The sequence below is a fragment of the Erigeron canadensis genome, chromosome 9, assembly GCF_010389155.1.
Source record: "Erigeron canadensis isolate Cc75 chromosome 9, C_canadensis_v1, whole genome shotgun sequence".
Lineage (NCBI taxonomy): Eukaryota > Viridiplantae > Streptophyta > Magnoliopsida > Asterales > Asteraceae > Erigeron > Erigeron canadensis.
In genome coordinates, this window is record NC_057769.1 from 3880693 (window position 1) to 3893156 (window position 12464).

At 33.3% G+C, this 12464-nt stretch overlaps 3 protein-coding genes and 1 non-coding gene across 4 annotated transcripts; 1 reads left to right on the forward strand and 3 right to left on the reverse strand.

The window, feature by feature from the left end:
* The first annotated feature begins 1199 nt into the window (after positions 1–1199).
* Positions 1200–2530, forward strand: LOC122582159. Its single transcript, XM_043754514.1, has one exon. It carries the CDS (start codon positions 1399–1401, stop codon positions 2407–2409), a length of 1011 nt encoding a protein of 336 aa, XP_043610449.1. The 5' UTR covers positions 1200–1398; the 3' UTR covers positions 2410–2530.
* A 2081-nt stretch (positions 2531–4611) lies between these two features.
* On the reverse strand, positions 4612–6709 carry LOC122581564 (transcription factor MYB64-like). The gene is made up of 3 exons (XM_043753795.1): positions 6210–6709; positions 5928–6054; positions 4612–5286 (listed from the first exon to the last, which is right to left on the reverse strand). Exons 1-3 carry the CDS (start codon positions 6707–6709, stop codon positions 4612–4614), a joined length of 1302 nt encoding a protein of 433 aa, XP_043609730.1.
* A 930-nt stretch (positions 6710–7639) lies between these two features.
* TRNAC-GCA lies at positions 7640–7711 on the reverse strand. Its single transcript has one exon. It is a non-coding gene; the product is annotated as a tRNA-Cys (tRNA).
* Positions 7712–7962: 251 nt separating this feature from the next.
* On the reverse strand, positions 7963–10290 carry LOC122581203. Its single transcript, XM_043753373.1, has 3 exons — positions 10232–10290; positions 8817–10090; positions 7963–8494 (listed from the first exon to the last, which is right to left on the reverse strand). The coding sequence occupies exons 2-3, from the start codon at positions 10037–10039 to the stop codon at positions 8254–8256; spliced, it is 1464 nt and encodes a 487-aa protein (XP_043609308.1). The 5' UTR covers positions 10040–10090; positions 10232–10290; the 3' UTR covers positions 7963–8253.
* Positions 10291–12464: the final 2174 nt, after the last annotated feature.

Consider the following 12464-nt stretch of genomic DNA (forward strand, 5'->3'; position numbering starts at 1 on the left):
TTTACCGAATGACTCCATCACTAGTTACATGTATTTGGACAAAAAGCCGAGAGGCAAAGTTGTCTCCACCGCCCCTGTATTATTTTATTGAATTTTTCTGTTAGTAATTTTTAGGATCATGAAGAACACTCAATAATTATTGTACATGAAGATAACTGTTTTTTAAATATTAATCTGTAGCCGTTATATATTATCTTCTTTTCCAATTTAAATATCATATTTTGAATTTTGAAATCTTGTTTTCATAACTTTGACCGTAATTTTTTTTTTTGTGTGTTATACGATACTTAATTTAAATTATATGGATAGAATAAGCATAAGTGTATTTTTCATTGATATAATTTTCATTATGCATATATTATGTTATACATACAATAATACTTACGGTCAAGGTTAGAAAAAAAATACTCAGTAAGTCAAATTTGAACATTTAAATATGGACTGAAAGAGTGTATTATCATATCAGTCTATGAATGATTTATTTACATAAATACCATTATTTGGTTATTAACCATTTAGTAAAATGAAATTACTCAATGTCCCGATGGATTAACGTATTTGAAGAGACAAAATGGATCGTGAAATACTACTTGGTCACCCTCGTATAGGAATTTATATAAATTATCATACCCCCATTTTTAATACAGAAAATGAAGTATGGACGGTTAGATACCCAAGCTTGGGCGTAGACCCCTCACATATCAATATTTTAATATATATATATATATATATATATATATATATATATATATATATAAATGTTTAGGCCCCCATGCTTTTCATGGATTAAAAAAACAAGATGTGAGGGGTTCCACACCCAAGTTGAGTATCTAACAGCTACATACTCCATACCCTCTTTTTAATAAATAGTTACACAATAGTGGTTACATACGGAAATACTAAACTACCTTTAATTAATAAACACCAATTATGGAAAAAGTTTTTATAAAATATCAATTTGCCCTTATTAAACTTTAAACCTTTATTTTAATAATTAACACTTTAAACTTTTAAAAATTTCTACTATCACAATTATATCAACCGACACCACTTAACACCGCCACCGTATTATACGAGTACCATGTTCGTGTTATTTTATGTAAATATGAATATGACTATAAAGGCGTTGCAATGAGCAACATATATAACTTTTGAGTAACACCAAATATAAGTCATGCATCACTTAATCAAATTATTGCATGAGGGGTAAATAAGTAGGGTTACTATGATCGATCGACAGAACCAAATGACAAGATGCCAGATGAACTTGCCATTAACCTTTCTCTATCTCCTCTATTATTCTTCAATTCTCTCTTCATAACCGCATAACCAACTTCCATTCATTTTAATTAATTTCTTCATATCAACCTTCTCTTATACTCGTATTAATTAACATTCATGGCCAATTTACGTTCATTTTTCTCAAACTTTATCTTCATCTTTGTCCACCTTGGTTGCTTCATTACCTTCTCTACTCGCCACCACCTAAAACCGCCCTCTTCGTCCCCTTTCCTTCGCGTCTCCCCTGCCAAACTCAAACGCCATAAAACCATCTCTTCCACTTTTTCATTCATCAAAAGAATTTTCTCATACAAACCGACATCAGAAATCACCAAAATACCCTCCCAACCTCCTTCGACCCGGTCATCATCCATGACCCGACCCGAAACCCGATCTGTTTCCGACTATGAAATCCATCCGTGTCCGCATTGTGGCGAGGTGTTCCCAAAATCAGGGTTGCTCGAACAACATCAGTCAACTAAACACACGGTTTATGAGCTTTTGGATGATGACCCGAGTAAAAATGTGGTCCGGATCATATTCGGGTCGGGTTGGCCCGGGTCCATCCCAACTATTTATCGTGTCATGAAGATCCACAACAGTCCAAAAATACTCACACGGTTTGAAGAATATAGAGAAACCGTGAAGTCAAAGGCAGCCCGACCCGGTGGATTACAACGGGCTGACCCACGGTGTCTAGCCGACGGTAACGAGCAGTTACGGTTTCATTGCACAACCTTTTTATGTGACTTGGGCCAAAATGGTAACTCTAGCATTTGTGCCCATAAATATTGTAGTGTTTGTGGTATAATCGGATCCGGATTTTCACCCAAGTTAGATGGTATATCCACTTCATCAAATAGCTGGAAAGGACACGTGGCAATCCCTGATGACATTGAACAGGAGTTTGGGTTCATGAATGTGAAACGGGCTATGCTCGTTTGTCGGGTTATAGCTGGTCGGGTCGGGTGTGACCCGGGTTTGGGTGATAAAGATGACCCGGGTTATGATTCTTTAGTTGGGAGGGAATTTGGTGTGGTGCAAACAAGGTTGGATGAAAATGATGAGCTTATTGTGTTTAATCCTAGGGCTGTGTTGCCTTGTTTTGTGATTGTTTACACTGTTTAAATATATGATTTGTGGGATAGAATTTAGCTATGGTAGAGTGATAAGTTTTGTATTTTTAAGATTTGAGTATTCCTATTAGTGATTGGATATTGCTATTATGAGAAAGAAATTACCAATCAAATAAGTCGTTTATACAAAATAAGTACATGTTTTGTAAATTTAATGTGTTACATATCACTTTACCATTTTATTCCTTTTTGCTTGAAGAAAATATAAACATCATATGTGAACCAAATGCAAGTTCGGCATCTACAAACAACTTTCTAATCAATACCCTTGAAAAATATTTTGTTAAGGGACATAAAGAATTAGTGGTAAAATCACTAAAATGAGTAGACTACTTTTAATCTCAAAACAAAGTTGATTTATTTCTAACCAACTATTGACAAGCATAGTGACATAGTCCTGTTAAACGTGTTAATCTCGCGGTCCTTCAAATATAAAACGCAAACCTGTCAAATATAAAATCTGGAAGGAGTAATCTATTTCCTATCATAAATATAAATTGTCAATGATTAATATTTACAGAAATGATATATCCTCATAATAAACATTCCAAGAATTATTCTATTAAGTGTAATAATCACATAATTAAAAAAATATTTAGGACCATTGTTTTGAAATATTTATCATTATTTTAATATTTATACTATGGAAATTATGACAGCACAAGTTATTCCCATCAATCCATCATGAATCTCTATGAGACTTGCCCATAAGAGGTAAGAAAATTGAATAAAGGCGTATATATAATAGAATATTCACAGTACATCTTTGACATTCCTTGGGCTATTGGTTAATTCTTTGTATAGGCCTATTGAGCCCGATCCTCGAGAATGATACTCGGATATGAATTTCCATACGTAGTAACTACTAACTAGGCTATGCTCTAGGTCTAGGCCAATTCCAGAGAATGAGTTAATTCGACCAGAGGCGGAACCAAGATTTCCGATTGACCGAGCCGGGATATATATTTTGTCGTAACATGGTAAATGTAAATTATAACTAACTTATAATATAATCTTAGCTAGAAAACTTATACTTGAAAGGGTTATATTAAAAACGTTTGAAAAGTAAAAGGCTGTAGAATGAAAATCAAAATAAAAACAGATGTACCATGTGCTACACTACTAGACAAATTGACGGACCCACACCTACCAACCAAATTACCCCATCAGTTATCTTCTCCAAGTTAACTTCTTCCGTTTTCCACCATTTTTGTTTTCAATAGCTCTGATTTCCACCATTTCTTTACTCATTAAAGGGGGTTCAACTATATAAAACTCGATAACTCAACAACGAGATAATAGAAAAATCAAACGTATTAGTGCTATTGGGGGAGGCTTGGCACCCCGCCCCCCTGCTTGTCTCCACCTCTGAATTCGACCCTTCAATTTGTACCCGACTATGTGCCTGGCAACATGCCTTGCAACCAGGGTCTCAGTCACTTAGCATTACCCTTTGTGCATAACATGTCGATCGGCTTATTGGTTCGATTGAGTTTCTACATATGGGTTTAGTTCGTCTTGTGCTAACTCTAGTACACTGGATATCTTGGCAACTAAATAACTAACTATATGACCTTAGGGGGATCCACTTGGGTTCGAGTCTCACTTTCCACATTTGTGGGGTGAATTAATTAGGAGCATAAGTAGATTAATATGTCGTTCTTAAAAAAAAAAATAGGTATAAAAGCGACCACTAGCTTAGCCCTGCACCCGAGAAAACCCCGAGCCTTACTATGCCAGCATTGGGGCCAACAGGGCCTGTAAATGGGCCAGGTTTTAATCGTCTCACTTATTGCTTTGTTGGGCCGGTTATGCACCATGAGCTAGCTAGACTCTTTAAATAGCATATCAAAATGACTAAATTGACTGAAGTCTTTCATTTAATCACCATGTCTCAATAACTAGTCAATAGTCAATACGGACACTTGATATATTTTACTTAACATTTGATCCACCATGGATAGAAACCGGTAATTAAGCTAGATTCAAGTTATTATTTTGCATCTACACTAAATTAAGACTTATTCAATATAAACTACACGTACACTTTGTAGTTTATTCCTCTAGATTGAAAATTTTAAAAACACCGAATTATTTCAATTTATTCACTCCCATGAATTTTGTACTCGTAATAATCTTATGGGACATGCATATATGAATATATAACCATATAATTTAACCTTCCATTTTGCCCCTACCAAATCCCTATCTTCTCCGGATTTGATGAAGAAACGTGTTCATGGTAGCCATAGTCACTTGAGCTAGGCCGTGCAATGGCTTCTTCCAAGTGGTTTACATCAGGAGCCAAATGGGTTTTCGTTATATTATCTTCAGGGTAAAAGTTCAAGTACAAATTTGAGTTGATCTCACCAAGAAAAGTTGAGGTCAACGAAGAAAACCCGCATTGTGAATTGTGAAAAGTTGGAGATTGCGCCTCTAGAACATTAGAGGTGGTGGTGTTGGGGGTGGTCTGGAAGAAGCTTTGCATAAACTTCAACTCGTCGTCGTACGATTGAGTGATCTCTAGAGATGGATCATCCGAATCGTTGTTGTTTGAAGTAGCTAATAACTCTGAATAGAGAATGGTAGAAGAGGAAGATGGGGATAATTCAAGATTTTGATGCCCATTAGTTTTGCTACTAATGTAATCTTCTAAAAGATGAGTAGATTGAGACTTATTATTTTTGGCATCTTTTTTCTTGTAATTCTTCCTCCTAGAATTTTGCTTTCTTTTGGTTGCATTCCATTGATTCTTTATGGAGTTTTCTGTTCTTCCAGGGATTAATTTCGCAATTTCTGCCCATTTATTGCCTACCTTTTGATGAGCTTCAATTAGCATTCTCACTTCTTCTTCACTCCATGTATCTTTCTGAAAGCAAATTAAAAGCAATGGGAAACATGAATTTAGTTACCTTTTAATTATAACACATATCATGGATTCATGGCAAAAGTTGTTGAAAAATACATTCATGGAAAAAGACATATGTATGTAAAAAGTTGGCTAATTAAAAAGGATCAACCGTTACATTACTTGCTACTTGATTCAAGAATACTACAATCGATTGCGTGGAGGACCTTGCATATCTTCTATTTGCATATTGCTACGAAATCTTACTGATAATGAGCGATAAAAGGAACTAAAACATGAAAAATGAATATGAAAAATGTATGAAATTAATTTTTGGAAACCAAGATTGAATTTACTACTTTATGAAGATAATATACAGTTTTATACAAATGAATTTTTGAACAGAAAATTCAATTGCTAAGTAGTTAGTTAAACATATAAACAGATTATATATGGGGGGGAAGAGCCAAAAAGAAGGGTTCATATATATATGGTTAAGTAAATCCAAACATAATCTATGATCCTAGATTGCAAATCGATCTATCAAAAAGTGTTTAAAAAATGAATTGTTTACATCTTTAATTAGTTATCACGGTATATACGTCTATATGTAATTAAACTTTTGTACTAGAAATTCAGGAAATGAAAGCATATAAGAAAACCTTGATATCGGGACGCAAATGGTTGCGCCACCTTTCACGGCATTGTTTCCCTGCTCTTCCTACCATCTTCCCCGCAATCAAAGACCATTTTCGGTCTCCATATTTGTTCACCAGCCCGATTAACTCCCTTATAATATATACAAAAAAAAAAATTTAATTAAATCCTCTCCATGATATGATAATTTACTTTTATATATGCATGAACATGAAAAACAATCAAACTAGCTAGCTAGCAAATCAAAATAAAATAAAATAATTGTAGAAACTAATTAAGTTACGTACCTATCTTCTTCATCTGTCCATTGTCCCTTAATCAAAACCTTAGATGCAGTACCACCTTTTGATTTCTTCCCCAAATTTCTCATTTTTTCGGGTTGGTTACAATCATGTAGTTTTCTATCACGATTATGGTATTTTTCTAGTTCTTCCAAAGTTAGACATTCCCCAATAATATTGTCATTATTATCAAACACATCTCCGTCTAGTATAAAACTTGGTAAACATGGTGGTGCTACACATATTTGGCTTTCCTTGTTAATCCCACTACTATCTAAGATAGAAAACCCGGGAACCCCACTAGAAGAGACGAAAGGTTCGCGGTCGTCGATGTTAATATTATTGTTTTGAGCGGTCTGATGATGATAGACTCGAGTTCGACCTGATAAAGATCTATCAATGGCTGTTAATGGTGGAGGTGCTGGCTTATACAAAGAAGGATGGTGATCTTGATAATTATTCACATAATAATTATCAAAACCAACATGATTATCACCATTTTCCATTGCTTTGAAGCTAGTGTATAATTAAGTGAGAAAGGTTGATATAATTAGGAGAATATGGGGGTTACTCTTTTGGTGTATTTATATCTTCATAATATATTAGCTAGTTAAAAATGTATTGGCAACATTCGGGTTCATTATTATTTACTACCATGTTATGAGAGCCGTTTGATCGAGAAGTTGATCCAATGGTCGACAAGTTTTCTTGACTATGACCTTTAGACTTCCTCCCTTACTCAAAGAAGACGTGGAGTGATGTGATTGGCTGGTTTTTATGTAATACGGAGTAGTAATTTTTTAGTTAAGTTGTGAGTTAATGGAATTTATTGAGGGGAGGGTCTTTGGGAGAACTGAGGTCATTAAGCCATGATTTTAATTCCTTGATTTTGGATTTTTATTCTTATCAATTGAAACGTTATTATTAATTAAGAAAAATTATGTGAAGGCTAATAAGTAAGCTCCGAAATATTTGCATATCATTAACAAATTGAACAATAATCGATATAAAAATTTTAGTTTTTTTTTTGTTAATACTATTTACCACCTATCATATAGATGTAACAAACTCTAGAAAAATAACCGAGTGTACGTACCCAAAAACTGATCCATTTTAAAATATTGGCTGTCTCATTCAATAAGTGTTTGATAACTTTTCTAGAAAACGGCCCTAGATCGACTGATGTGGAAATTAGAGTTATTAATTTAGAGATTCTATTAAGTTTCATGGTTTAATTTGGTTTGAGATCTAACTTATAAAACCAAGTCCATGTGAAGATGGTTGATAACACATATAAAAAATATTGACAGTAAGGAAGCTACAAACATAAGACATAAAAATGATAAAATAAAATAAAATTACAATCGAAATGAACCTACAAAGTACAAACATAACATAACTTTCTGAATACTTCAGAAAAAAATCAAATAATCAAAAGGGCCCAACCGGGTTCGAACCGGTGACCTATTGATCTGCAGTCAATTGCTCTACCACTGAGCTATGGACCCGTTTGTTGTTTAGTTAGTAAGATTTCATTTTAATAGAGCTTAAGAAGCCCAAATGAAACACAGAAGAAGAGCATGGGAAGACCAAAACTTTAATAAGTATATCTTACAATTTTTAACCAAGCCAAATCTTACAATTAGTTTATTCTTGTTGCTTCTAATCTAGTTTTGTTGAGCCTATCAAAGTGGTAAATAAACTCAAAGAACGATTTTAAGTGACAATTTTTATAAAGAAAACAAAGAAGAAAGGCAAATTTGCAAACAATAGTTTGTTTATCAATTGAAATGAATTTAGACGGTATTGCTGTCTTATTCAAAACGTTTTGACAATCCTCCAAAATGTATATCAAAATTTTCCAGAATACAAATTACTATATCCAAAGAACAAAAATACAACATTCCCAACACAATGTACAATTGTCATCACAAAACTAAAGAAAAAGAACCTAAGCAAAACTACATAGTGAGCAAATGCCGTAAGTTTATTTTCTTTTGCTTTCTTCTATAGATTTTCTTGGCCGGATGTGGTCAAAACTCATCAGAATTTACATATTCTCGGACGACTCGAGAGGGAAACATGTGTCTTCGGCCCCATTCGACCATAGAAAATTCGCGTAAGCCGCAGTATAAAACGAGTTGCTAGGATCAGTAGAAATGGCTTCTAAAAAGGTCTCTTCAGCGGCCCATAAGTCATTTTTAGCGTGCCACAAAAAACTTGCGTATTTACTTAGTGCTTCCGGATCTTTTGGCTCAATTTCTGAAGCCCTTTTGAAATATACTTCTGCCCTGTTATTTTCAAAAATAAATCAACAAAAATATCAGGATTTTATAAACTTCTTTTCCATAAAAAGAAAAGCATCCACACCCACCACCCATTTTTTCAGTCTTATCAATCCATTAAAGGAATGAATAAGACATAAAGACTTGCGTACATAAATCAAACTTCGTTATGCAAGACAAAAAAAAATGCAAAGTATGAAATATAAAGATGTTTTTGACATTTTTCATATTGTTAAACCGTATTAAATATAAGTACACACTAATTTAAAATTTGTTCATAACTTTATATTGATAATAATTGATAATAATAACAGTCTAGGAATTGTACCTTTTGTGATCATGGGCAATTAGGTACAGAAATTGAGCGTAATTCGCCAAAAGAAGCGGATTATCAGGCTCTTGCGACAAGCCCGTTTGATAAATGGTCTCCGTTTTCAAGTAATCATAAGTTTCCACATCTTGGTCCATTTTAGCCGTGACCGGCGACACAAATCTTTGCATAGTTTCATGGTCAAGACATCCATCATTGAAAACTCCATCCATCTTTTCAGCTTCCATTACAATCGACTTCCATAAACCCCATTCCTCATTTACTTGACCTGAAATCGACTCCTCGCCATCATCTGTGCCACTAGTTAGTGGGCGGGGTTTCCCACCACCCCCATTTATTCCACCTAAATCACCAGAGAACACTTTGATCATTGAATGATCAAAGTATCTATCCTTTTGTTGTTTCACCGTGAAGATAATTGTTTCCACGGTGGCAGGAGGTGGTGGTGAAGCAAACGCAACATTATTTGACATTGAGTAAACACTATAATTCGCTAAAAGGATCATCACATGCACCATTAAAGTAGGTGTATGTGAAAACACTTGTTGGAACAACCAAACAAAAGAAGCATTCATTTCCTTTTGTACACTTACTAAAACTTCTTGTAAATCTTCCAAGAATAATATTTCTCTCAATTGTAGAGTGTAACTTTGTAGTTCTCTAATTATAAACACCATCGAAGAAAAAGCCTTTTTCATTGAACTGCGAGTAGAATCCTTGCCTTCTTTGAATCCTTCTTCCCATTGTTTCTTTTTCTTTATAATTCTTAACGAAAATGGTAACTCCAAACTATTTGCCTTTCTTTCTATATCTGATGGAATAATATCTCCAAACCAGTTCGCTCTGTCAGCAAACTGGTTTGGAATTCGTTCTTTTGATTCCAATTTGTCAGTCTGACAATCTGACAATTTGAAATCTTGGTCCTCATAATGGAATCTGGGACCAAATTCTTCAATCTCCCTCAAAAACTCTGAATCAAAATTTGCACTCACGATTCTTCTAAATGAATGTTGTTTGTTGTTTGATGTCTTCAAAGATTCACACGACCGAGATCTATTCAGTTTCGTGCGAAATGAAGATGAGCCACGACATATTAGCGTCACATCACTTAAACTATATCGTTTTGATGAAGGTGAAGAGATTGAAGAAGCCAAAGTTTGTTGGGAAATTGAAGGTTGTTGTGACCAATTAAAACATCCAGACCCAACCTTCACTCCCATATTATAACCAATTAACACACGTTAAAAGTTATAAATGCTATTGAACAAAACCTACAAAAAAAAAAAAAAAAAGTATTAACTTCATGCATATAAACACACATACTTGTAGTCTAGGCATTAAAATAGGATCTAAAGAAGATTTAATTGGAAAAATAAATATATGAAAATAATTTGGCATAAATAGCAACTAACCTGATGTGTGTGAAGTGAAGTTGACGAAATTAAAAATAGTGTGGAGCGACATATATATAGGCCCGTGAGAATGGTTATATCACATGGAAAAAATATTTATACGCAAATTGCAATATAAATCAATTAATTAGACTTGTAGAAATTTGAAGGTACGTACGTGTACCTGGAAAGGACCCTAGCTATACGAGTAACGGAAATGACAGGTGGAGGTGCGCATCGAGAGTCGGATCTTAGCTATATATGATCTTAGATTCTTAGCTGTAGAAATTGTTTCTTTTTTCTTTTCATTTTAAATAATTGTTTGATTTTGGTACATATATTACGTTTCAATCTATAAATCATTTTTAACGTGCATGATACTCGCAAAATGCGACGACGATGGCAGTGACAGTATTGTGGTGACATCAACGGATAGTGACGGTAGATCATCAAGTTGTGTAGTTATTGATATAAAGATAATTTGATTTAAAAGAGTAATGAATATTTTTTAGAAAATAAGGAATGATTGTGTAAGTTAATTCATTAAGAGTAAAATGTTAATTTCGCATCAATAAAAAATATTAACTTTTCAACATGTGAGTATAATTTTTATATAATAGTATAGATAACAACTAATATTTTCGTTTACACAACGCTTCGACAAGACGTAAAATAATTTTTATTATTTTCCTTTGTTCCTCACCTTCCTATCTTTTTATTTTTTATTTTTAAATGGTCATATAACTTCTCAACAAAAGAAACAAACATTTTTTATATCACGTTAATTTAATTTTTGACATATGTATATACTATCCTTAAAATCCTCCCAAGAATTATTATGTATATGCTATTTTTTTCCAGATCGTTGTATACAATATAATGTGAAAGACATAATCATTTAATAAAATGTTAGTAAAATAGAATTTTATTGTGATGGTTTACTATTATGTACTAAATGTAAAGGTTTTACTTGAACTGTCATGGCTAGAAATCATACATTTATATATTGGGGGTGACTTGCTTCAAAAAACATTTGTATTAGATGACTATGAGCTAGCTTTGCAATGGAAAACATGAATGGTGGCGAGGGCTAAACACTCCCCAGTCCCCCTACTAGTTCCACCCCTGATAATTTATTTTGAAGACGCAGATTTTATTTTGTAATCGCAATACTAAACACCCCTATGTATACTACCTAAATTTTTATTAATCAATCTCTATCATTCATTTATTTCTCTTCTGATATCTTTAAAAAAAATCATGGTATATAGCTTCTCAACAAAATAAACATACGTGTTTCTATATCACTTTAATTTAATTTTTGATATTTTGTTTATGTTTTCACATCATTTGATATTGAAATGAAATGTTACTGTTAATTTTTAACTCTTTTATTTTATGTTGTTATCGATTGTAGGTTGATCATGACTTCTTCTCATACAAAAGATTTTATTTTTATAAATTTATTTTGCTCACAATTATCATTCTTTTCTAAATTTAAAATATGACATATATTTTGTAATTTTTTGTTAGATGAAAAGAAGACAACGTTGATTCATGTTGAAGATTTAGACATTATCATCTAATACATGTTATCATTTTGATATTTACTTTTGATATATATATATATATAATATATATTTTAAAATTACCCGTTCATCGAACGCGCTGAAAACTAGTAATAATAATAATCCATTGCCGTTCTAAAAATAATAATAATACTAATACTAATAATAATCCATTGTTGCTTGTTGTAATGTTGTTTGCCACTTGCGGAACAAGGGGTGAGGCCGTAAGGGGCCTCAATGCAAGCACTTAGCACTTGGCACCGGATACCGGTTGAAACGGTGGTATCAAAACAATTTTAATTCCCACTCGTCTTCCGCCACGCCTCCCGACCGTCCCATCAATTCTTGCTCTCTCTTTTCTCTAACAAAACGTGATACTTTACCTAGTTATTTATTTTTCCATCTCTTTTATAGTTTCATTTTAATTTTGTAAGTCAAATTTGAAAGTACGTGTGAAATGAATCAAATTTAGCTGTTTTGGACTGCTTCATGGGTAGAGAAAAACAGACACTAATAATAAATATTACGCCAGGTGTTAAACCTTCACTGCCATTGCAACGCAAAATCACGTGTTAAAAATCATCGTCTGTCGGTTAAAACATTGGAAAATTAGTTGTTGTTCTATCTGTATGCTTATATTTTAAATCTTTCTTGATAACAAAATTCTTGTAATTGATCGATATGTT

Coding starts and splice junctions, on each gene's coding strand:
- LOC122581203 (XM_043753373.1), bottom strand. CDS start 10,039: ATGGGAGTGAAGGTTGGGTCTGGATGTTTTAATTGGTCACAACAACCT. Junction 8,495..8,816: donor ATTGCCCATGATCACAAAAG/GTACAATTCCTA, acceptor TGAAAATAACAG/GGCAGAAGTATATTTCAAAA.
- LOC122581564 (XM_043753795.1), bottom strand. CDS start 6,709: ATGGAAAATGGTGATAATCATGTTGGTTTTGATAATTATTATGTGAAT. Junction 6,055..6,209: donor TGGACAGATGAAGAAGATAG/GTACGTAACTTA, acceptor ATATATTATAAG/GGAGTTAATCGGGCTGGTGA. Junction 5,287..5,927: donor ATTTGCGTCCCGATATCAAG/GTTTTCTTATAT, acceptor ATTTGCTTTCAG/AAAGATACATGGAGTGAAGA.
- LOC122582159 (XM_043754514.1), top strand. CDS start 1,399: ATGGCCAATTTACGTTCATTTTTCTCAAACTTTATCTTCATCTTTGTC.